The sequence below is a fragment of the Salvia splendens genome, chromosome 22, assembly GCF_004379255.2.
Source record: "Salvia splendens isolate huo1 chromosome 22, SspV2, whole genome shotgun sequence".
In the NCBI taxonomy this organism is placed as follows: Eukaryota; Viridiplantae; Streptophyta; class Magnoliopsida; order Lamiales; family Lamiaceae; genus Salvia; species Salvia splendens.
This window is the reverse complement of record NC_056053.1, coordinates 2,944,403-2,966,688: the sequence shown is the minus strand read 5'-3', so window position 1 is coordinate 2,966,688 and position 22,286 is coordinate 2,944,403. Positions and strand designations below refer to the sequence as shown.

The window sequence follows — 22,286 nt, the reverse complement described above, 5'->3', positions numbered from 1 at the left end:
TGGTACAAGGAAATTAGTTCTTGTTTGATGGGTTCTTAATGTTAACTACCAAGCAGTTAGCCGTTTATCACTCACGGTTGATTGGTTTCGACGCTGCGACCAAATCTCCATCTATTTTCGGCTTCACGTCATCATTCCCTTAAATTTCAGTCTCAGGCCTCAACTCCTCTAACGCTCCAGGCTCCATCCAGGCCACAACTATTGAATTCCACTATTTACGACTACAACATATTTTACTCGTAAAATAGAATACGTTGAACAATTAAAACATAGAAAATTCAATGTTTAGTCGAAAAAAAAATTACAAGTCCTAGAAAATGAAAATGAAAGTTACAAATCCTAGAAAAAAAATTACAAGTCCTAGAAATTAAAAAAAATGAAAAAACTACTTCTTTATTTGTGCGCGAAGGTAGACAATCATCTCATGGTGCAACTCGAGCTTGAACTCCGACATTGTCGAGGTGTCCCTCGATGTCCACTCCGTCAGATGGCCCATCTGCAAGGTAATACTCATAGGGCTGGGATCCTTTGCGGTGCTAAATAGCACAACACCTCCTGCAGTGTCTAATACAACAATAAAATAATATGTAAATATTCAATTTATTTTATCTTTTTTATTTGATTATTTTATTCTGGTGTGTCTAACAACAGGGGCTGCTGTGCTATTTAGCACAGCAGATGATCCCCCTCCAATACTCATATCCGACATAGAGTCGGATATCTTATCCATAGAAGGATTGGGCGGCGGCGACATAGTGGGGCAACTCGTAGTTGCCTTCCCCTTCGCTTTCCTCTTTGCCGATTTAGTTCCCATCGGACGACTTTGAGTACTAGGGGATGAGATGAAGACCTCATCGTCTGTCACGTTGAGGTCGATGCCAGACCTCCTTCACTCAAAGAGTAGTTTCCGGCGGCGGAAACTTTGGTTCTCTTTGACGCTCCACTTTTCATTTGTATATAATAGTCTCATATGAGTCTCAACAATCTTCTAAACATCGTAGTACTTGAAGTGCTTCTTCCCGTCAGCGTAAAACTCCTCCCTAGCTTTCGCCACGAGGTCCATCTCGCTGTGCCCGATCGGCCACATCCGGACTACGTTAGTCCACTTGCCATTCCACTTCGCCATGTCTTTCTGGAACCCCAATGCTTGCGTAGCTTCACATAGCTACGCTCGAACGTCCCTCTAGGTCGACCAGCGTTATATTTATGGGCAATCCACTCCTAGAACACTTTGCCGCTCTGCTAGTTTTCGATGATAGGATCATCAGAGACGTCGACAAAGTTCTTGGCCAGCCACAATGTCTCCTCCGGACGGTACTTCTTCGGCCCCTTATCATCCGCCGCCGCAGCCTTGCCCCTCCCTTCAACGGGCTCCAGTATCACTGATGTCATACTCATCAGTGCTAACTGGCGATGGCATTTCCATGTTGGACGCTACCCTCGGACTAGGCGCTGCATTTGGGTTGGGCGATGCCGGTAGGTACCTGTTGTTGGCGTTGACGAACTCATTCATCTGTTGTTCGTCGCTGTTAAACCAATCCATATGCAAAATATTGGAATAATATAGAGGATAGAAATGGAGAAATTAGTGGAAGAATATTGAAAAAAATGGAGTATAAATAAGTAAAAAAATCAGAAAAAAAAACGTTTGGGGCTTGCGGTCCGGCCCGAGGGACCTCCAACGCCGGGCCGGGACTCGTTGGGCCACGGCCCTTGCTCCTCCAACGCCGGGCCTGGACGGACCTAGGCGCGGCCCCGAGATGCTACTGCGTCACGAGGGGTGGCCCATGCTACAAAACTCCTCCCTACAACGCGCAAAGCCGGGGGGCCGGGACTCAGGTGCGATCTGGCCCGCAACGTTAGTGATGGCCTTATACTCCTAGTTAATTTGAATTCACACATTATTATGATCTATTGTTTCTTTATATAATTATATGAGAATCTTTGCAACATCAAGTTTATTCCACATAAATGTTAAGAGTACATAAGTTCTTTTTTGTAACCAACAAGATAAACTAGGTCCATTAGAGTTTATATATAACTACTCTTTGTTAAGTACTCCATTTGTTATTCCATTTCTTTCCCTTATCTCATTTTTCCATTTCGAGAAATTCCTTTATAGTTTAGTTATAGTAACTTTTTTCTCTTTCTTACTTTACTCTCTTTTACTTTATTCACTTTTTACTTTATTCTCTCTGCTTTTTTCCTTCTCTTACTTTTTTATCCATTTATTTAACACACTCAACATCCATTTCTTAAACTCTGTGCCGAAAAGTTTCGCCTCAGCTATGAGGAAACGCAGGGAGTATTATAATACAGAAGTCGGTTATCAATTCTCAGCTAAGTGTCTAATTACAAAAATAAAATCGAAGAATAAAAATTTGATAGCGATTGCTTTTAATTTACTGAGAACGAAAATAATAAATTAAATCTAGTAAGTATTTAAATCACTCTTAATCAAGTAATCAACTATATGAGGGCACAGAGGCAGGAAACTGGCTAATACAATTTGCCCGGTCAAAGATTTTCCAGAGCCGCCGCCTGATTAAAATAATCATTAGAAAACAAATATAGGAGGTCACAAAAACCCCACCAAATTAAAATCCATATTTTCGAACTGTCAAGAAATCTAGTCTCGTTTCTTTATTTTATCACGCGACACATGCCTCATTATTATGTCAACAACATTACAAGATTTGCATACTTCCAAATATTATATTGCAGCAAAAAAGGCGATTCCGTCGCTTTGATTGCCCCACACTCCTGTCCGACATTATCGATGCATGTATATTTGTAAGCTTGCCAGTCACAAATTACAAATTAAATAGAAAATGTTACCCAATGATAAAGTTCTATGCATCAATTTTCATGTTCAAATACTGGTCTTCACTATTTGGTAGTAATAAGAATTAAGGATTACGGCGGTCGGGTCATCGCATAATTTTGATGAATGTTGGAATTTTTTATTTGTCTATTTGAGTAAAATTATCTTGTGAGGTACTGCAATTTCTATTAATTAATTAATAGAGCAAAGATTAATTAACGGTGTCTCTCCTTCTCAAAATGAAAAGATTAAAACATACTAGTACTCTACAATAGAAGTTAAATAAGAGATTTTCTTTTGACGGAGAATTGTGTAAAATTCTTATTTTTTTCCCTATCCTTTTCATATGTTGTAGATAATACTTCTTCGGTCATAGCAAATTTTTTTCACTCCAATTTGAATTATAGTATCATGAGAAGTTAATTAATAATTTAATATGATGACATTATCATGAGATGAGTTGACGTCATAAATTCTTATCCACACCTTTTAGCAATTTTGATACTGCAAAAAGCATATATTATATAAAAAATATTATTTCAAAATTCGAAATTTACCACTAAATTATGGGATGGCGGCTGGGAATATAATTATCTAATAAATCAGCTCAACTTCCCAACTGCATTTATGGTTGCTATAAATAATTGCTTGAATTATTACCACGCATGATCCAAGCATGAATCCCAAAATGTTCAACGAGACTATACACAATCTACAAAAATACATTATCAAATTACACAATAATTGAGCCAATAAATTTTCACCGGTCAAAAATGATTCACACCCTCGAAGGTCAGCTTCCGCAGCCACGCCGACGCTCACGACAAAAACAAAACATTTTGCCTCTCTTATTTTTTCTTGTTTTCTTCAACTACAAAGTCCCCATCTCTTTGAATTCAATTAATTGCAGTTATATCCAAAACGTGAGCTAGGAATTTCTCACCACGACTTTCTCTCCCAACTTGTGTATATATAAATCACAATCAAAGCAACAAATTAAACCATCACAAAAAATTAAAAAAAGCAAGAATTTGATAAAGATGGAGTCTTATTCATCCGATTCCTCATCCTCCGCTTCGTATTCCTTCTCGTCACACTCTTCGTCTCACTTCCCTCTCCATCGCCAGAGAGGGAAGCCAGCGCAGAATTTCCGGACAGCACTGGCTGTCCGGAAACCTGCGATCACGAAGAAGCCAATCGCTCCGCTGCCGCCGTCGCCGCCAAAGATCTACAAGGTGGAGGCGGTGGAGTTTAAAGACGTGGTGCAGAGGCTGACGGGCGCGGTGGAGATCCAGGCGACGAGGCGGCTGAGGGAGGTGGCGCCGCCGCCTCTTGACCTCTCCCCGCCGCATCGGCCGAGGCATGGGGGGTTGAGTTTGGAGAAAGGGGAAAATGAAGAGGAAAAGAGGGTGAAATCGTTTGATGTGATGAGCCCGCTCGGGTTTAGCTTGTCGCCGGCTTCTCTGGCGTGGTGCTCGGCTATGCTGCTGAGTCCGGGGACGCTTGCCTCGTTCGAGCCGAGTGCGGTGCTCTAATTTGTTCAAAATGTTTGTACATCCGGAATTGAAATGGAATTAAGGTTTATTAATTCGTGATTAGTAAGATGGATGCACTTGTATTGTATGTAGATGTATTCAGTTTTAAAGGATGGGAAATTTAGTTACATATTAAAATGCGTGTGCGTTACAAAAGAATAAGCACTGAGTGAAGTGAACAATTGGTTTTGTATGAAATGAGAAAAAGTTGAAAAATCTAAGAAAAATGAGTAGGGCCTAGTAAGTGAAATGGTTCTTAGTTTCTAGGGTTATAGGAGTAGTAGAAGCCAAGTGAAATGTATAGGAATGGGAGTAATTTAAGTGATGCATACTTATTTTCTAGCTATATAGTAGGTGATTCAATTTCACAATATATATATATATATATATATATATATATATATATATATATATATAAAGTCAGATCACAGTGTTAGATCCATTGGTCCCTTTCAATGGTGCTACCTTATTCAGACATGATGGAAAACTTGCATTCACATAAAAAAGGGAGTTTTTAAGGTTTTAACTAAGGTGAATTAAAGAAAATTAGAAAGGGATCATAACATTAGATGGGAACACTAAGTGATGGGAAATGTAATGTTTCAAGTTTAATTGTGTGTTTGATTGGTTGTCTGTATATGTTGCAGAAGAAACCCTACAATCATTTACTTGTTCATTTAAATGATCAAATATTTAGCCAATTAATGAATCGATCGACAAATAACAGAGATAAAAGGCAGCCACCTGGGAGTGGACTGTGGGAGAGGATCAAGTCATCAAACCCTCGGTATTAAACTAAACGAATAACTTTAGGAAAATGGATAGTCAATTTTTTTAATTGCTAAGTTATTTAATGATTAAATTCGAGTTGTCTTCTAGAACTCGTGGCATTCTTTTCGTATTACGCTCGACAAGTTGTGAAGTTTCTTATTAATTAATTAAGCTTTAAGGGTTCTAGATTATTCTACAAAGCTAAAGAATAATTATTTTGAAAGGAGAAAGGATAAGCTCAAAGCAAGGGCACAACTCAACTATTTCTTTAAAAATTCAAACGATTTCTTAAAATTTACACCGATCAACTATAAGACAATTAATGGGGATTGAAGGGAATAATGTATTACCAATCTTAAATTTTAAAGAAAATTAAGCATTATGATTAAGTGATACATTGCATGATATCTAATTGACATAACCTCTGTCATTGTAAGCACAAACTTCCAAGATCAAAATTTCAAATTATATTACAAACCTACACCTAAACGTCCGCAATTAACTACTGAAAAAAAAATACTCACTCCAGTTTCTTCATAATTGAGTCACTATTATTTTCTATTTCATTCTCTTTTACTTTATTCACTTTTCTATTTTATTTTTTTCATTTTTTTCATTTTTTTCTCTATCTTACTTTAACTGCCTTATTACCTACTCATTTAACTCACTTAGCATCCACTTTTTAAACTGTGTTAAAAAGAAGTGTCTCAATTCACGTATTTCACGTTTTTAGTTATTCCTTCATGACCAATATTTTAAAAACCGGACCGGCAAGCGAACCGGCGACGTTACTGGTTCACGGTTCAACCGGTCTAACCGTTTTACTGTTGCAAATATATATAAAAATATATTAAATTTAGTAAATGATTTATAATTAATAATATATCACAAAACATTAAACCTTATAGACAATTAGTGATGTATAAATATAAATAATATTAAAATTTAGTAAATATATTCAGATATATATATTTAATATTAGTTAGTCTAGATAAAAAATTTAATATTTCATGTATTAAAATAGATAATGTTTATATTAATTTAAGAAAATTTATTTCGTAAAATAATATATAATTAAATACGAATTAAGTAATTATTAATTAGTTTAGATAAGATTATTCATTAATGTCAATAGCTAGGGTATATAAATTAAGTATGTAATATAAAAAATTTATTTATAGTAAATAATGAATCGTATATGGTACTAATAATAATATAGGTGGTAAGTAGAGCATCATTAAAATATAAATGATGATAATTATATATATTATAATTAACAATTATATTAAAGAATAATGAAATTAAAATGAATTATTAGTTTTTATAGATAAAATTAATGGTTAATGTATAAAAATATTTAATGTTCAAATTGTTCAATGAGCCCATGTGGTGGAGTGGTAGAGGTCATGACTTCAACCTCTACCAACAACAAATTTTAAAAAATTTTGAAAAAAAAATTGAAAATCGGTTTCTGGTTCACGGTCCAACCGGTCCGACCGGCCGGTTCCACCGGTTCACGGCAGTTCAATGCAGTGGTGGTTTAAAGGGGTGAACCGGACCAGACTACCTACCGGTTCACGGTCCGACCGGTCGAACCGGCCGGTCCGGTCCGATTTTTAAAACATTGTTCATGACTAAGCATGAAACTAGACCCCCCAAACGCTGATGTCAGCACCAAATCCATGCACCCTCTCAAAAAGCCTTGATCACCCCCACACATTTAGTGCTTTCATGACTCAAAAGTTTATTCCCAAAATGACGTAATTGCCCCTGCATGGGCAATCCATGCCATGCTACTCCCATCAATTAAATACCACCACCCTCTCCTTCCTTTCTCCCCTTTCACCGTCCTTCCCTCTCCGGCCACACCTCCGCCATGCTATCCTCTCTCGAAAACCTCCCGCTTCGGCCCACTCAACCCGGTTATCCCCCTTGGGACGCCCTTGAACCGGCGGCTGTTTTAAACCCGCAAGAACCGGTCTATTCTAACTCCGGTTCACATGACACGGTACCAGCATCCGACGCTGTCGTAGACGAGAGAGTGCGGAGGCGCAGTTTGTCGAACCGGGAGTCAGCTCGGCGCTCGCGCATGATGAAACAGAAGCATTTAGAGAACTTGAGGAACGAACTAAACCGCTGCGGTTAATGAACCGGGTTATGCTGGCGGTTCATCAGGACCAAGTGGTCCGCGGCGAGAATGAGCGGCTCCGCTCAGAGGCGGCGATTCTCCGGCGAAGATTATGTGATGTAAGGCGAGATTTGCTATTCCGGCAGCTTCAGCGGCATTTTAGTCCCTCTACATGGCAATATTGCAAGAATGTTACATCAATTAATGGACACGTACCACAATACTCTTTAATTAGCTAGCCTAATTAATCACTAATTAAGATTAATTAGACCGTCGACCACCATAAAAAAATTGAACGAGCATAAATTTGGTAAAAATATGTTTCATGCTCCGTATTACTGTGATTATGTGAAATTATTTGAGGAAGAAAAATAGTGATACAATTTCTGATTGAATTGGTAAATAAATGCATGGTTTCTTTCCCTTTTCTTTTACCTTTCCCTTTTCTCTTTTTTCAAATTATTTACTGGAAGTGTCTATTGCGGTTTCTATTTATTAGGCTTCTCATACGAAACGATTAATCGAAAAATTTCAAGAAAATTTGAATGGAACATTAAGGTCTGAAGATACCATAATCTGTTAATAGCCTCAAAACTCAAACAAGAATGCAGCTTTTCCTGCAATCGTTCAGACTCTGCTTGATACAGATTACAGACAATAAGATTCGCAGCATACAGCTACTGATCAAGATAACCGAATCTTGATAAAACTATAAAATTGTTGGAGAGCAAAATCGCATTGGTCAGAAACACTCCTATGATCTTCACAAGATTTTAATCCTCTTAGCCACGTCCGCAGCCTTAAAATCTGATGGCAGCATGATAAAAGCATTCTTCGTTCCAGCAGGCGTGATTGAAGTATTCACTTTCTTCACCCTTATCTTAAACATATTTATGGCAGCCTCTCTGATATTCTTCTTATCAGCTCGTTTGTCGACAACAAAGACCAAAGTGTTACGTTCCAACATTGCCTTTATTGCAGACTCCGTCCCAAGAGGATATCTGAAGATTTGAAAATGATCAGTTGTTTTTATCACTGCAGCACTACTGCTAAGGCGTGTGGGATTCTTTTCCTTTTTTGAATTCTTCGCGGCAGATGAATGTGGACCTTCCTCTTTAGATTTCTTTACTTCAGTTAATGGCTCTGGCTCTAAGAAAACGGCATCCTCAAACTTTAAATTCAAGGCATCCGTGCTCATGAATTCTTGTTTCAAAGGTTCAAGTTCATAGTAATTTTCAGCCATCTTGGGCACAGCATGCACGGAAACTCTATCTAGATGCTTGGTCTCCAACGCTTGGAACCTGCCAACCACATCCTATTTTCCAATTAGTGAAGAAAGAATCAGATAACATTATAAGTTTTCGCAACAGTTTTACATCCAAAGGAGCAGGAGAGAGATATGAATTAGTCATCTGCAGACTTCATAGTTGGCAAATGATAACCGAATGATATTCTTTTAAAACTGTGATTTTTGTTTAGCACGATTATATTAGTGAGACTGATATTACCTATGTCAGTGGATGCAAGTTAAAAAATGAAATTGATAGTTGAACTTGAAGGATGGGATTGTGAAATAAATTGTGGCTGAGACTTCCTCATTGTGTACCTCAAGTTCCAGAGAAGAACAAGTAAAGCGATAATGATTTAATTTCCGACCTACAGGCTTGTACGGAAGAAGTTTTTCTGAAATAGATAATAGGGGCGCCCCAATACAGCCAAATTTTCTATGAAAACTAGGACTGACTGCTTATGTTGGTAGTTTACAGGAAATCTTAACAATTTAAGAAGAAACGAGAGATAAAACTTCTGTTTCAAATATATCAGAACAATGAAGAAAAAAGGCACAGGTGAACTCCCAATAAAATGTGGTTTAGCAATATAATAGTACTATCATAATTATTAATGTTGGGCAACGAATTAGCCAACTCAAAAAAACAGCTTCTGAAAGAATGCTTTCCATAAGATTGTTAAAAAATTTCGAAGGACAGAAGTTTATGTAAATTTCCCGGGATATGAAGCACAATCCAACATAGACATTATAGAGGCATTGCTTAAGGAGTATCCAAAATTTGCTTAGGCTAAAATGGGAACACGGCATTCCATAAATAATGGGAGTCCATAAGCCATTCTACTATAGATTGTATACTTGAATTCAAGCACTAAATTGTTGCTGACATTCTATGAGGTGAATACTTGAGAAGATTCCGACTGACAACCGGCTTGCTTCAACGAAGTTAGCACCGGTAACAACGTAGGTCATCCACTCATCACATCAAATGCTAAGAGAACTACTAGAATCTCAATTTTGTAGCTTATGGTATAGAAAGCAAATTAGATTACTACAATAAACGAATGTGGCATTCCTTAGCAATATAAAATGATTCAATTATCATATCCAACAACTAATTAGCTAACAAGGATTATATAATACGAAAATGTGGATTCAAACTGATTTAAGTCACTCAAATATGGATAGGAAATCCCTAATAATCTAAACAACAACCTTAGAGATTAACAGGGGATTCTAAATTGTTTACAATATACTCACACCAATCAAAGGAAACTGAAACGGCCAGATATCTACATGAATTTGCAGCGTTTAATCAAGACATCAGCTCACCTTTTGGACGGGAAAAAAGGTGGAGCACAAAGAAGAGAGCTTTGTTGAAGTTGAATTGGGGCCACCGGAGGAAAAATTCAACGCACCGGGGCGCCGGAAGAGAATTCCAGAACCGACAGGTGCCGGCGGAGCTACTGAAGAGACGATCATTTGAAGATTCATGAGATTTGGAAACGGAATGCAGAGGGTTTAGTTGGGTTTTTACAGAGAAGATGAGAAACAAAATCTAAAGGATAAATAATTTTTTTTCGTCCACATAATTTGTTTAATTATACTTACTATTACTGAAAACTCCATATTCTCGCATATTAAATTGTTTTTTTTGTCAACTACCTTTTGAAAAGATTTGAATTAATATACTTTGCAGCGTTAAGAGCATCCACTATAGGGGGAAAGGGGGCGGACGGAAAAGGGGGCGACGACGGGGCGGTCTATAGTGGGGGGACGTCCGCCCAGGGGCGGATAGAAAAAAGGGGGCGAGGGTGGGGCGGTAGAGGGGTCGGCGACAAGGGGGCGAGGACGGGGCGATGGTGGAGGGGGCGGGGCGAGTCAGGGGCGATTGCAGGCGACGTATAGTGGGGCGACAGGCGATGGACGTCCGCCCCATTTGCTTTATTTATTTATTTTTTTTCGAAAATTACACCTATAAATACCACTCCTCCACCTCTCATTATTTTCATATCATTCCACCTCTTCACACACATATTTTCTCTCACTAGAGTTTGTAAATTGAAATGAACGATTTATGGAACGATGGGTGGAATTATCTGATTCAAGAGGTGCAGTACGAGGCCGAGGAGGAGGAAGCGGCGCGAGCGGCGGAACGCACGGCGGAAGTGGCGGAGGGCGCGATCCCTCGTGTGATTAGTCGTCGGCGGACTATCCCACGAGATCATAGCGGAGCGCACCAACGTGTAATGGCTAACTACTTTGTGGATAACCCACATTATCCACCCGAGATTTTTCGCCGGCGATTCAGAATGTCGCAACCCCTTTTCAACCATATAGCGACGAAATTGGCAGAACGTTACCGGTGCTTCACCCTCCGGAGTGATTGCACTGGCCGGATCGGGCTGTCTACGCTTCAGAAGTGCATCGCTGCAATCCGGCAGCTTGCGTACGGCGGACCAGCTGATATGTTCGACGAATACCTACAGATGGTTGAGATGATTGGCCTCACGGTGCTCCAAGCGCGATGGACCATTATACGGTGCCCAGCACGAGTTTGGCATGAAGATGATGTCGCAAATATTATGTTAGCATGTATCATATTGCATAATATGATAATAGAAGATGAAGGATTTGGGGCAGAGTGCTGGGCACCGAAAGAGGGCGCAAGTACAAGTAACGGAGTCGCCTCCGCGCCGATCCAGATGGGCGTACCACAGAGCAATGAATATTTGATCCAACGTTTCAAGTGATATGCGCAGGAGCACAACACATACCACACTCCAGGCCGATTTGGTTGAAGAAGTTTGGGCACGTAGGGGAGGTGCCGGTGCAGTGTGAATACTAGTATGATGTTTAATAGATTAATATTTCGTTGTATAATTTTACCCCCACTTTAATACAACGAAAAATGTAGTGTTTAATTTTAATTTCTTCACTTATAGCCGGTTTTTTTATAATTACGTAGAGTCCGATAAATTTTAGTACTTATAATTGAATTAAAATTAAAATTGGTTATTAAAATTTCGGGCCTATTGGAAGTGTCCGCCTATAGTGGGGCAGTGGAGGAAAAAATTGGGGCTATGGACAAAAAATTAGGGCTGTGGACAAAAAAAGGAGGCGGGGCTATTAGGGAAGGCTGCCTATAGTGGATGCTCTAAGAGCCTCTAACTCGATCGATTCAGCTTCCATATCCACGAAATAACATAACATCTAAACAAAATGTTTGGAATAAAAATATATACAAGGAGTAGTATTTATCCAGAAAAAAATTACTAGTATCAATAATACAAATGAATGAAATTTAAAAAGCGTTGCTATAAGAATTCAAGTTAAATGGAGTAGATCAATAATTCAAGGTAAAAGACATTGAAAATTATTTATTTATTAATATTACATACAAATTCGATAGCATTATTAATACCACAAATAATCATGAGATTTCATGTCATCTTCTCTGCATATGTTAATCTATAGATATTGCATTTCTCCAAACAAACGTAATTACGTATCTTGGCTGCTAATATACCAAACAAGAGGAGGCATCCAACGCTAGAGATGATCAATATCCCACTCTCAACTTCATAATCTCTGCCCAAAACCACAAAATCCAAATACTGCACACTTTATTATGTCAAAACAATTTGGTGTTTTCTTCATTTGTCACCTAATTTTGGAATTTTTCTCCACTTAAAACATAACTTCACATATTTCAATACACCAATAATCCGTTCTTCAAAAGGAAGAAGAATACAAATCATGGGATATTCTAGCATGCAAACAACCTTGAGCAAAATATTAAATTTAGCTTAGTAAATCACATTACAACAAGTGTAATGTTTATAAATCATCTTAGATTATGGATTTCACATACAAGAAGTTTGAAACTTACTGCGACTTCTACGATTCGATTCTTATTACGCAGGGCACAATGAGCTACGATGATCCGGAAAGAAAAGGTGGATTCAGGGCATGCATGTTTGTCTTCGGTAAGTTCCGACTCCAAAATATCCCGAACACAAAAACTTGTGCTTGACATTGTTACAGTTACACAACTGATGTTGGGTTTATAGATAAAGTAGATTCTATCTTCTACTCCTAATAGACTGGTTTTTAAGGATAAGCTCTCATGTCCTATTCTGAACAGCCATACGATCAAACATTCACGACATCAAGAATGTGATTATTGTTTCCGTATTTCTCTTTCAGTATTGGCAATGTTGGAGAACATTGGATTCGTAGCGAACATGTCGACCATGGTTCTTTACTTCCACTTGTTTTTCAACCTGTCAGTGGCAGCCAACACACTCACCAACTTCTTAGGTTCGACGTTCTTGCTCACTGTTCTCGGAGGCTTCATCTCCGACAACTACTTGAGCCGGCTACACACCTGCCTCATTTTCGGATTTCTCGAAATCACAGTAAACCTCCTTCTCGTTTCCCATCGTTTCTTCTGACCAACTTGTTCTCAGTGGTTGGTTCTCTTCTTTTCACAGGGTCTCGTGATGATAACAATCCAAGCACACTCCAAGAAATCGGACCACGTCCCCTGCAACAAGCCGAGCTGCATCGGGGGCAGTGACGCCACCATGTTCTATGCTTCTCTATGCATCTTAGCTTTGGGCTGCGGCGGAGTGAAGGGTTCTGTGGCTGCACTCGGGGCGGATCAATTTGACCGGAACGAGACCGGAGGAGCAAAGGGTGTAGCGAGCTTCTTCAACTATTACCAGTTCAGCACGACAGTTGGATCGCTGGTAGGAGTGACAGCTGTAGTGTGGATTGCGTTGAATAGGGGATGGCACTGGGCTTTCTTCACGGGCTTGGTGACAGCGTTCGTTGGCTTCGTCGTGCTTGCACTCGGAAAGCCTTTCTACTTGTTCCAACCACTGGCTAACAGCCCCATTGTCAGGGTATCACAGGTCTGTGTGTTTCACTTCACCATCATCTACCTGTACATACAAATCAAATGAGTCGACAAAATTTTAAGATGTATACAGGTCATTACAACTGCAGTTCGAAACAGAAACCTGAAATTCCCCGAGAGCTCAGACGAGCTGTATGAGGCTGACGATAAGGAGGGAGATACGTCTGTAGAGAAACTTGCACACACCAACCAGTTCAGGTTCCTGGACAAGGCAGCTATTCCTGGCCAACCAGATGGAGGCTGCACGGTGACACAAGTCGAAGAAGTGAAGATATTGATACGGATGGTACCTATATTTGCGAGCACGATCATAATGAATACGTGCTTGGCACAGCTGCAGACATTCTCAGTAGTCCAAGGATACTTCATGGAACCTCACTTGGCCACACTGAACATTCCCTCTCCTTCGATACCCGTCATCCCTTTACTCTTCATGGCCGTTCTCCTTCCACTCTATGAGTTCCTCTTCATCCCATTTGCCCGAAAGATCACAGGGCATCCTAATGGAATAACTCAGCTCCAGCGTGTAGGCGTAGGGCTGGTCCTGTCTATAATCTCAATGGGGATAGCCGGTCTGGTGGAGGTGAAAAGAAGGGATCAGGCTATCAAGGACCCGTTCAAGCCAATTAGTCTTTTCTGGCTCTCGTTCCAATACGGAGTCTTTGGGATTGCGGACATGTTTGCAATGGTCGGGCTGATGGAATTCTTCTACAAAGAAGCTCCATCTGGGATGAGGTCTCTTTCCACATCTTTCGCGCTGCTGTCGCTGTCTTTTGGATATTTCTTGAGCACCGCCTTTGTGAACATTGTGAATGCAGTCACGGAGAAGGTTTCGAGTGACAAACAAGGCTGGCTGCAGGCACCGGAGATGAAGCCTCCCTTGAATCATTACAAGCTCGACTACTTCTACTGGTTTCTAGCCATCCTCAGCACCCTCAATTTCGGAAACTATCTCTACTGGTCATCCTGGTACAAGTATCGATCACAAGTAAAAGAGGCCAATGAAGACGCAATTAAACCTTCAGGGTAATACAGTCCGGCTACATAATGTTCCAGCAACTATTGTAATAAGCACCCTCAAGTTTTGACTATCCTTCTCTCCCAAGTTGAAAACACCATAAAAAATGGATTCCATGCCTATATATTACAAATATATATTGACTGTATTTGACCCCCAACCCAAATACAACTTAAATAAATAAATAAAATAAGCTTGCAATAACAGAATAAACTGTCAAATTTTCAATACTTGCAAGTGCCAATATATATAAATATGCAAGTCAAGTCACACATTTACTGCATTACTATCAGTATACAATAAAATCTATAAAACCAACAAATACTTGAATCTAATTTTGTTGCAAACAATTTAGTTTGAAGTGTAAAGCAGAGGAAGAGAATGTACAAAGGGAGCATTTGAATTAGTTCTAAGGAGAAGAAGAAAGTTTATACACAAAATCATGAAGCAACGACTCATAGTTTAAATCCACCTTGTGGAGTTGTTCCATTATCTGAATTCACCACCTGTGCATATGGATCGAAACATCGCTAATTTCAATCAAACAAAAACATCATAGAAAAGACGAGAAGATTATGCTTGCCACTTTTAACAGAGAAATTCAACCCTAAACCCTCAGCAAACTACTCCGAAGTCTAAGTTTCAAGATATGAGCAATTTATCTTATCTCAGTAGACCATGTTCCATTGTTTGACTAGAAGTGAATATCATTTCCGCAATCTCTAACTGATGCAGAAAAGGAGATGTTACTTTTTTTTGCTTTACAGATGGTAAACAGAAAAAGGAAACTTCAAAGTAGATTGATTTCTTACCTCAAGCCACCTTAGAAGTAGATGGCAGGGATGCAGATCCAACATCACAAAAATTTCAGTGCATACGCCGGTAGATGCTTTGCTATTTTCAGTGCATAAGCATTCTCTCTGCTATATTTGAATGGTACTATACTGTTTATGCAAAGTTAAATAGAAGAGTCATCATCTGAAAAATTATTGCTGATGGCCTTATCATAATAAATGGAGTAACAGCACATTTTTAGCAAACAGTTCTTATAAAAAAGGCACCAATATATATCTTGAGTCAGCAACCATGTGAAACAAAAATTAATAATGAAGTGTATAAAACTAGAAGCAAAATTTTTGTCATTGCAAGTAACATTCTTGTTTAAAGTACACAAATGACATACAAATGCTACAAAGGATGGCAAACAACTGAAGAACATGATGAATCGCCGTCCAAAAACCACAAATTTACATGTGCAAGTTGTTTCTGTATTACACCCAACTCTGTATCAGAAGAGCAGATAACAAATTTACTGTCCCCATCAAATGAGGACGAGTTAGCTTGAAGAGCACCAAAACCCAAGCCAATGTGCATCTCATCAATGTTCTTAAATTCGATACTTTGCTTTTTCAGTAAATGCTCAACAGCATAGAAAAAAATAGGCGCAGAAACTGATAGTTTTCCCAAAGTCTCCACCGATGAAGCAATCTTGAAAGGGAAATCACCAGCCCAAATCTTCAAAGAAGAGGATGAGCTCCGAACAAAAAGAATCTTACTAGCCTTCCCGACATACAAGTCATTTGTGCGGTCAAAGGTATCCGAAAATGACATGTTATTACGTGGAAGCATGTTACCGTCAAGCACCCAGGTGCTGTAACCAAGTTCCAAATTATTTCTAGTCACGGATGCTAGCACCAGAATTTCTTTGAACAGTTCCATCGTCGAATCCTGAAAGTTGACGGACATGGAAAGTTTGCTGAAGTCAGAATAGTTGCTGGCATCAATGACCGGGTGCCCTCTTCTAGCAAGATCAATCAAAAAATCAGACGTCGGTCCAACCAAGATGTAATTTCGTATATTCAGCCCCTCAAAGTGGCAGAGCATATTCCTGACAACCGTATCTGGTACTCTAAACAGACTCACAAGCAAAACAGTTTTTTTGTGTTGCACAGATTGAAGAACGCTTGCTAGTTCATGTGAAGTCGTCACGATTCTGTTGGTTAATACTTTTCTGAAGCAGAAATCATACCAATTGAGATCCTTTAAAGGATATAGTTCTAGTAGGTTGAAATCGACCAAATTTTCATCCAGTAACTGAGAATCGGGTCCTGCTGTTTTGCCATAATTGACACCTCCATCCCTATGACTGACGCTCATTGCTCTCTCATTATGAAAATTGGTATAGATATTAAAGTATCCACGAGAGTGGATAAATTTTACAAACCACGGAGTCCAGATTTTCTCTCCCAGCTTCTTGTACCACCCATTTGTTACCTGTTGTCACATCATCCCATAGATCAAATACAAAATAGACTAAACAATGATTAAATTAGAAAACAAAGAAACCAAAGCAGAAAAGAAGAATGTGGTTAATGGAAATAGTTACCATTCCGCCTAAGAAAGGCTTCACGCCTTTTGACTTATGCATGTCGTACCACAGCCGGAACTCTTTCCAAGGTCTTGGGAACAGAAGCTGGCCCCAAGTTCCAACAAGCTGAAACAAGAAAATCCGAGATTCATCATCTAAATGCATTTTGTTTCCATGTTTACCTGCCGAGAAAAACCAAAGCAAAAGATTTAAAAAGGGAGAATTTTAACAGTGGCAGACTTAGTACTGAATAAGAAACATAGAAACAGAAAATGAAGAAGCGAGAAAACATATTCTAAAATATCAACTGCAACATACACATATGAATAATTGACAGTGAAGCATACAAAGAAATTAGGTTCAAATTTTTTGCTCGATGTACACATATCTTAAAATTGCTTGTCTGCCAGGGGAACAAGGGTAAGCCAGACAAGAGTTATAACAGAGGGAAAAGACCTACAAAAACATCAAATAATTTTCAAGTGGAAAGCAGCAAAAACCAAACCATCTTCTCACTAACGAATCTGAAATGTAGGCAACTGCAGCAACATAAAATGCTTCTCAACCAGGGAGTACCCAAATCCATTTACAGGGGGACAATCATAACTCTTAAATGAATCATAAACACACAACAATAGCATAAACTCTGTGGAGGCATACTTTCACTTGAGCAAGGCATTTGCACAAAATGCAAGCCAAGATGCTCATAGTTACTACAGTTTCAGGCCATTTTACACATTACAATCTAATAAAACAAATCACATCAATCTCAACGGAACGTACACACATCATCACAAGAATGAAGAGAACTACCTGGCACAAATCTCGGCCTTTGCAGCGACGCCCCGTAAATGGAAGGACTGAAATTCGTGGCATTATAGTAATAATTCAAGATCAACGCCTTCAGAAACCTACCATGCCATACACAGATTCAAAATATTCAAGATCTCGGATAAACATTCATTCCACTTCAACAAGCAAAGCATACAACATGATACATACAAACAAAATCAAATCCCTAAATAAATCAAGAACATAAAAAAGAAACCTGTAATAAAGAGGCGCAAGCTCGAGATCATCCTCAACAACAAATGCAAACTCATGATCGGAAGCAGGCCACCATGCTTCAAGCCACTGCGCCTGCAGCCCTGCATTGGAAGTCCGGTAATGCACCACCTTCTCTCCGAATCTCCACTCGAACCCATCAACGAAATCAAGAATCTGGGTGGAAAGATTCAATCTTTCGGCAAGCCCAGTTGCAGAATTTTGAGGGAAATGGTCGACGTAGATGTGGAGATGAACTTTGTCGGCGGCGTCGTAGTGGGCTCTGGCGAGAGAGTTGAGGCAGCGGGAGACAGAGGCGGGGCGGTTGAAGGTGAGGACTTTGATGAGGAATGCGAAGTTGGATTGAGGGGATGGGGTTGGGAGTGAGCGGAGATGCTGGATTTGGGGGTTGGGAACGGAGGGGGAGAGGAAGAGGGAGGAGAGGGAGAGGAGGAGGAAGAGCAGGAGGACGAGCAGCGAGAGGCGTCTCCTGCTTTGAGGGGCCATCAATTTGCCCCAACTATGTTATGATCGTAGATAGAGATGTATATGTTGGGGAATTCTTGAGGATTCCAACAATAATTAGGAGTAACTGCAGCTAAAACCTAGAGGTAATCAATAGAATTAACTTTGCGAAAAGAGGCAATGCGGAAAAGCTCGGATTGGGATTGAATCTGGCGGCAAGGAATGGCTTTTGGTGTCGAACAGAGCCGAATGAATTAAGGATTAAACAAAAAGGAATTAAACAAAAATAAAACAGTGGATTTAGATGAAATCTAACTCAATTTCGTTTAATTAAGGATTGTGTTAAGTTTAATTCTCCTAATTTACTGAATATGTCAAATTTTATGAATATCACTTAAAAATGAATAGCTAAAAACCCATGATTTAATGCGAGTACTATGTCTAATTGTAAAAAACCAAGACTTCATAGATTGATGCAAGCTTCTCAATTCCTCTCATTTCTTTGACTCCGGTGTGAAATTAGTCCTTTTGGGGTGATATTCACACTATTAGTTCGATTAAAAAAATATTGTGTTAAAAATCCTTCATTCTCGTAATTAAAACCTCTTGCAGTTGTTATAATCTCAAAAGATGTGTCATATTATATGTTTAGTATGTTATTTTAAATAAAATGTCAATGACAAATTACTTGGTCTAGTGGTGTCGCATTGGATAAAGGTATATGACACACCACTCGTTTGAGTGGGACAAATAAATACTCCAACAAACTTAGCAAAAAATTGCTACTCTCAAAATTGCAATCACCTCCAATCTTATTTCGGGAATTCAGACTTAACATAAATTTCTATTCCAGTGTACCTAAATGTGATTTTAATTTTATTATAATAGGATTGATATTTGATTAAATTTTTGCATTTAACAGAAATTATAAATTTTAGTTCGAATATGTTGATTATTAGTAAGGCGTCAGCATAAGAAAAATAGTTAAAAAGGAAAAGAATTCAGAAAAAATATGAAAAGCAGAAGAAAGAAAATGATCACGAGAAATTTTCTGCAAACCCCCTTTCTGTTTCAACTTCTCTAAGAATTTGAATGCCATGAGTTCTATTTCTGAAATTGGTAAGTTGATTGGAAAACCCTTTAATTTTCGTTTCAATTTCTTGTGCCATATCTCTACTCTTCGTGTATACTTTTGATTCGTGCATGGTTGCATAAAAATGGCAGGTGCATTGATTATCGAGGCTGGAGCTAGTGGAAGCCTTAACCGACTAAAGGGTGAAGTTTTTTTCTTGTCATTTCTTCAATTTCTTGAATTTTGTATTCTTGTTTTTTTTGAGTGCCTGATTCTGTTACAGCAATTAGAAAGAAGGTGAATGATGAGAGAGAGTTCCTGAAAATATGCGATGAATGCAGCGACTTCAACACTGGCTGGACTGTCTTGCATCACGCAGCTGCAATAGGACATTTTGAGATTTGCAAATTCTTGATACATAACGTCAAAGTTTATGTTAATCCCATGGATTACAAGAGTTCTCTCCCTCTCTCTCTCTCTGATATTTATGTTGATATTGAAAAAGTTTATGTTAATTCTTGAATTGTTTGTTTATTGACATGCTAACATCATATACTGCTTCAGTGACTACTCCTGTGGCAGAAGCTGTGAAAGGGGAACATGTCAAACTTGTGGAGTTTCTCATCAAACATGGTGCGGTAATTGGTGTTGCAGATGTTGAGGGGCTCACTCCCTTGCACTTGGCTGTTCTAAAAGGTCTGTGGTTTTGTAGGTTGTAATGCTGTGAAAGACTTTGTTCGAATTGATTGGTTTTGCTTCAGGTAATAGGGAGCTTATCGAGTTGTTGCTGGTGAAACGTGCTCATATCGAAGCAGAGTCTTTAGATGGAACGCCTTTACAAGTTGCTGTTTCTCGTGGAAATGCTGAGGCTGTCAAGTGTCTCTTGTCTCATGGCGCAAACGTGGGCAAGCACAACCTTCAGCAGTTTTTGTTTATTGTAACTTTTGAATGTGGATAAGAGTTTGATTTGATTACTCGATCATACTAATATGATCTCTTGACTTGCTGTATTAATGTTGCGAGATTAATCCCTTTACTGCTTTCCGTTTTGCAGCCAAATCGTTTTTATGAAGTTGTGGACTGCCCTCTTGTATGTGCAGTCAAGTCTCGCTCGTTTGAATGCATGAATTTGCTGCTTGAGGTATGTTTGGTGAATTGGAAATACCCGTCTTGTCTAGTTTTTGTAAGAGATTGGTATCCGTTATATGTATGTGATGCCTAATTGGACTATATGCTTTTCGTATTAGATGGTTTAAACTTACCATACCTCTTAAGCTCTGTTCCTCAGTTAATATGTGTGTGATGCCTTATCCAGTATTTGAATTGCTTTCCATCAGTTATCATGGGTTAAGTACTTTCTCTTTGCAGGCTAAAGCGGACCCGAATTTGTATCTAGGTGGGTTAAGTCCTTTGGGATGTGCTGCAAAAGAAAGCGACACAAAATTTCTCGAGTCTTTGCTTAAAGCTGGAGGAGATCCAAATTTATCTGACATGGTAAACTTATATGTTTCCCTTTTGACATGTGATATCTTCAGCCCGTCTCATCCTTTTATAAAACCAGTTAATTGTCGTTTAATCGTTGGTACTTGTTGTAATCTTATATTTCACTTAATCACCTTGTTGTTCCATCCTGATGGTTATCAACTGGACACTTATTGCGTTGATATTGACGACTTTCAGGTTATCTATAAACCTATCGAGGAAGCTGCATTGGTGCAGAATCGTGCAGGTGTGGAGATTTTGTTTCCAGTGACTAAACGGATTACACATTTTCCAAATTGGACTGTCGATGGCATAATCGAGTACGGTCATTCTGAAGAATTTACAACAATGGTCTGAAACTACTTTTACATTGTGTACAACTGAGCAACACTTTTGATCTTCAATTGAATTTTACAACCTTCTCTCATCACATATCTTGCAGAATACGGCGAGATTGCAAACGAAATTGAATGCAATAAACTTCAGAGCCACAAAGTACACGGGGGATAAGAATTACGGCCATGCTATCCTAGAATATAGAATGGTAAAGTTTTCTTCTCCCTAGTGAGTCGATCATCTCGTCCTTGGAAAATGCGTAGTAATTAACAAACGTGTGATGCGTAGGCTACTAGTCTTTATCAGTATAACCTCTCATGGGTATCAAAGCGAAGCCTGTGTCAAACGCGCATGGGTATACGCAGTCATGCTCTGTTTGGTGCTCTGAAATGCATGAGACTCCTGCCAAACCTCCCCGTCCCTCGCCACGGAGAAATTCCTGCTGGAGCTAATATGATATTCAAGGTATTAATGTGATCATCAAACTCCATATAGATTCATCATCTAACAATTGCTGATTGTGTTTGTCAAGAAATTCCTCAAGGCCTGCCTCGCCTTCACGATGGATCCTTACAACGAAATCGCGGGTCGTGCATTTAGGTAATTATACAAATTCTGGTAATATTTTCATTTTTTTTGTTACTAAAATATAGTACTATAACCATTTGTAAGTAATTGACAGTGTTTTTGTTTTTGGTGACAGAGTTAGTATGTATGATTACTTTGCTTGGTTGAGTCAGATTAATACCCTGGAAGAGATTTTGAGTTTTAAAGATGATTAACATTATAGAATTTCCCCATTTGATGTAGTAGATAATATTGGATCATATATACTATTGTCACACTTGTATACATTGCTACATCTTTTTTTCTTTGCAGATATTGTTTCCAACTGAATCAATAGTCTATTTCTTCATTCTTTATTCTCGCTAAAGGAAACGACTCAAAATTGTTGGAACGACTCAAAAATGAATTGGACTCTAAATAGTTAGGATGAAAGCAGCAAATTATTTTTATACCAACTCAAAAAA

At 38.9% G+C, this 22,286-nt stretch overlaps 6 protein-coding genes across 9 annotated transcripts; 4 read left to right on the top strand and 2 right to left on the bottom strand.

Annotated features, from left to right (window-relative positions):
* Nucleotides 1-3,864: 3,864 nt before the first annotated feature.
* On the top strand, nt 3,865-4,359 carry LOC121787873. The gene has a single exon (XM_042186723.1). The coding sequence runs from the start codon at nt 3,865-3,867 to the stop codon at nt 4,357-4,359; it is 495 nt and encodes a 164-aa protein (XP_042042657.1).
* A 3,452-nt stretch (nt 4,360-7,811) lies between these two features.
* On the bottom strand, nt 7,812-10,121 carry LOC121786051 (60S ribosomal protein L23a-like). The gene is made up of 2 exons (XM_042184566.1): nt 9,879-10,121; nt 7,812-8,573 (listed from the first exon to the last, which is right to left on the bottom strand). Exons 1-2 carry the CDS (start codon nt 10,038-10,040, stop codon nt 8,022-8,024), a joined length of 714 nt encoding a protein of 237 aa, XP_042040500.1. The 5' UTR covers nt 10,041-10,121; the 3' UTR covers nt 7,812-8,021.
* Nucleotides 10,122-12,405: 2,284 nt separating this feature from the next.
* LOC121787872 (protein NRT1/ PTR FAMILY 4.2-like) lies at nt 12,406-13,003 on the top strand. Its single transcript, XM_042186722.1, has 2 exons — nt 12,406-12,535; nt 12,756-13,003. The coding sequence occupies exons 1-2, from the start codon at nt 12,406-12,408 to the stop codon at nt 13,001-13,003; spliced, it is 378 nt and encodes a 125-aa protein (XP_042042656.1).
* LOC121786369 (protein NRT1/ PTR FAMILY 4.6-like) lies at nt 12,442-14,754 on the top strand. 2 transcript variants are annotated; one of them, XM_042184985.1, is made up of 3 exons: nt 12,442-12,535; nt 12,756-13,465; nt 13,544-14,754. In XM_042184985.1, exons 2-3 carry the CDS (start codon nt 13,052-13,054, stop codon nt 14,498-14,500), a joined length of 1,371 nt encoding a protein of 456 aa, XP_042040919.1. In that variant the 5' UTR covers nt 12,442-12,535; nt 12,756-13,051; the 3' UTR covers nt 14,501-14,754. The 2 variants fall into 2 exon arrangements, with proteins under 2 accessions (XP_042040919.1, XP_042040918.1); XM_042184984.1 differs by having other exon boundaries at nt 12,474-13,465.
* Nucleotides 14,755-15,604: 850 nt separating this feature from the next.
* On the bottom strand, nt 15,605-18,586 carry LOC121787587. The gene is made up of 4 exons (XM_042186358.1): nt 17,905-18,586; nt 17,670-17,767; nt 16,875-17,038; nt 15,605-16,762 (listed from the first exon to the last, which is right to left on the bottom strand). The coding sequence occupies exons 1-4, from the start codon at nt 18,405-18,407 to the stop codon at nt 15,677-15,679; spliced, it is 1,851 nt and encodes a 616-aa protein (XP_042042292.1). The 5' UTR covers nt 18,408-18,586; the 3' UTR covers nt 15,605-15,676.
* Nucleotides 18,587-19,326: 740 nt separating this feature from the next.
* On the top strand, nt 19,327-22,152 carry LOC121785825 (putative ankyrin repeat protein RF_0381). 3 transcript variants are annotated; one of them, XM_042184276.1, is made up of 12 exons: nt 19,327-19,484; nt 19,590-19,640; nt 19,721-19,894; nt 20,002-20,133; nt 20,199-20,338; nt 20,492-20,578; nt 20,806-20,931; nt 21,118-21,270; nt 21,362-21,463; nt 21,544-21,720; nt 21,788-21,855; nt 21,959-22,152. In XM_042184276.1, exons 1-12 carry the CDS (start codon nt 19,463-19,465, stop codon nt 22,035-22,037), a joined length of 1,311 nt encoding a protein of 436 aa, XP_042040210.1. In that variant the 5' UTR covers nt 19,327-19,462; the 3' UTR covers nt 22,038-22,152. The 3 variants fall into 3 exon arrangements, with proteins under 3 accessions (XP_042040210.1, XP_042040209.1, XP_042040211.1); XM_042184275.1 differs by having other exon boundaries at nt 21,938-22,152; XM_042184277.1 differs by having other exon boundaries at nt 19,388-19,484; nt 19,728-20,133; nt 21,938-22,152.
* The last annotated feature ends 134 nt before the right edge of the window (nt 22,153-22,286 follow it).

Bases quoted from the DNA above. Each gene is read 5' to 3' on its own strand.
- LOC121785825 (XM_042184275.1), top strand. From the start codon at position 19,463: ATGAGTTCTATTTCTGAAATTG. The intron at 20,339-20,491 runs GTGGGCAAGCAC...TCCGTTTTGCAG, and splicing joins TCTTGTCTCATGGCGCAAAC to CCAAATCGTTTTTATGAAGT. The intron at 20,579-20,805 runs GTATGTTTGGTG...TTCTCTTTGCAG, and splicing joins GCATGAATTTGCTGCTTGAG to GCTAAAGCGGACCCGAATTT.
- LOC121787872 (XM_042186722.1), top strand. From the start codon at position 12,406: ATGGATTTCACATACAAGAAGTTTGAAACTTACTGCGACTTCTACGAT. The intron at 12,536-12,755 runs GTAAGTTCCGAC...TTTCTCTTTCAG, and splicing joins GGCATGCATGTTTGTCTTCG to TATTGGCAATGTTGGAGAAC.
- LOC121787587 (XM_042186358.1), bottom strand. From the start codon at position 18,407: ATGGCCCCTCAAAGCAGGAGACGCCTCTCGCTGCTCGTCCTCCTGCTC. The intron at 17,768-17,904 runs GTTTCTTTTTTA...ATGGCATGGTAG, and splicing joins CTTGCGCCTCTTTATTACAG to GTTTCTGAAGGCGTTGATCT. The intron at 17,039-17,669 runs GTAGTTCTCTTC...TTTTCTCGGCAG, and splicing joins AAGGCCGAGATTTGTGCCAG to GTAAACATGGAAACAAAATG.
- LOC121786051 (XM_042184566.1), bottom strand. From the start codon at position 10,040: ATGAATCTTCAAATGATCGTCTCTTCAGTAGCTCCGCCGGCACCTGTC. The intron at 8,574-9,878 runs GTGAGCTGATGT...ATTGGAAAATAG, and splicing joins CCTTTTTTCCCGTCCAAAAG to GATGTGGTTGGCAGGTTCCA.
- LOC121786369 (XM_042184985.1), top strand. From the start codon at position 13,052: ATGATAACAATCCAAGCACACTCCAAGAAATCGGACCACGTCCCCTGC. The intron at 13,466-13,543 runs GTCTGTGTGTTT...AGATGTATACAG, and splicing joins CCATTGTCAGGGTATCACAG to GTCATTACAACTGCAGTTCG.
- LOC121787873 (XM_042186723.1), top strand. From the start codon at position 3,865: ATGGAGTCTTATTCATCCGATTCCTCATCCTCCGCTTCGTATTCCTTC.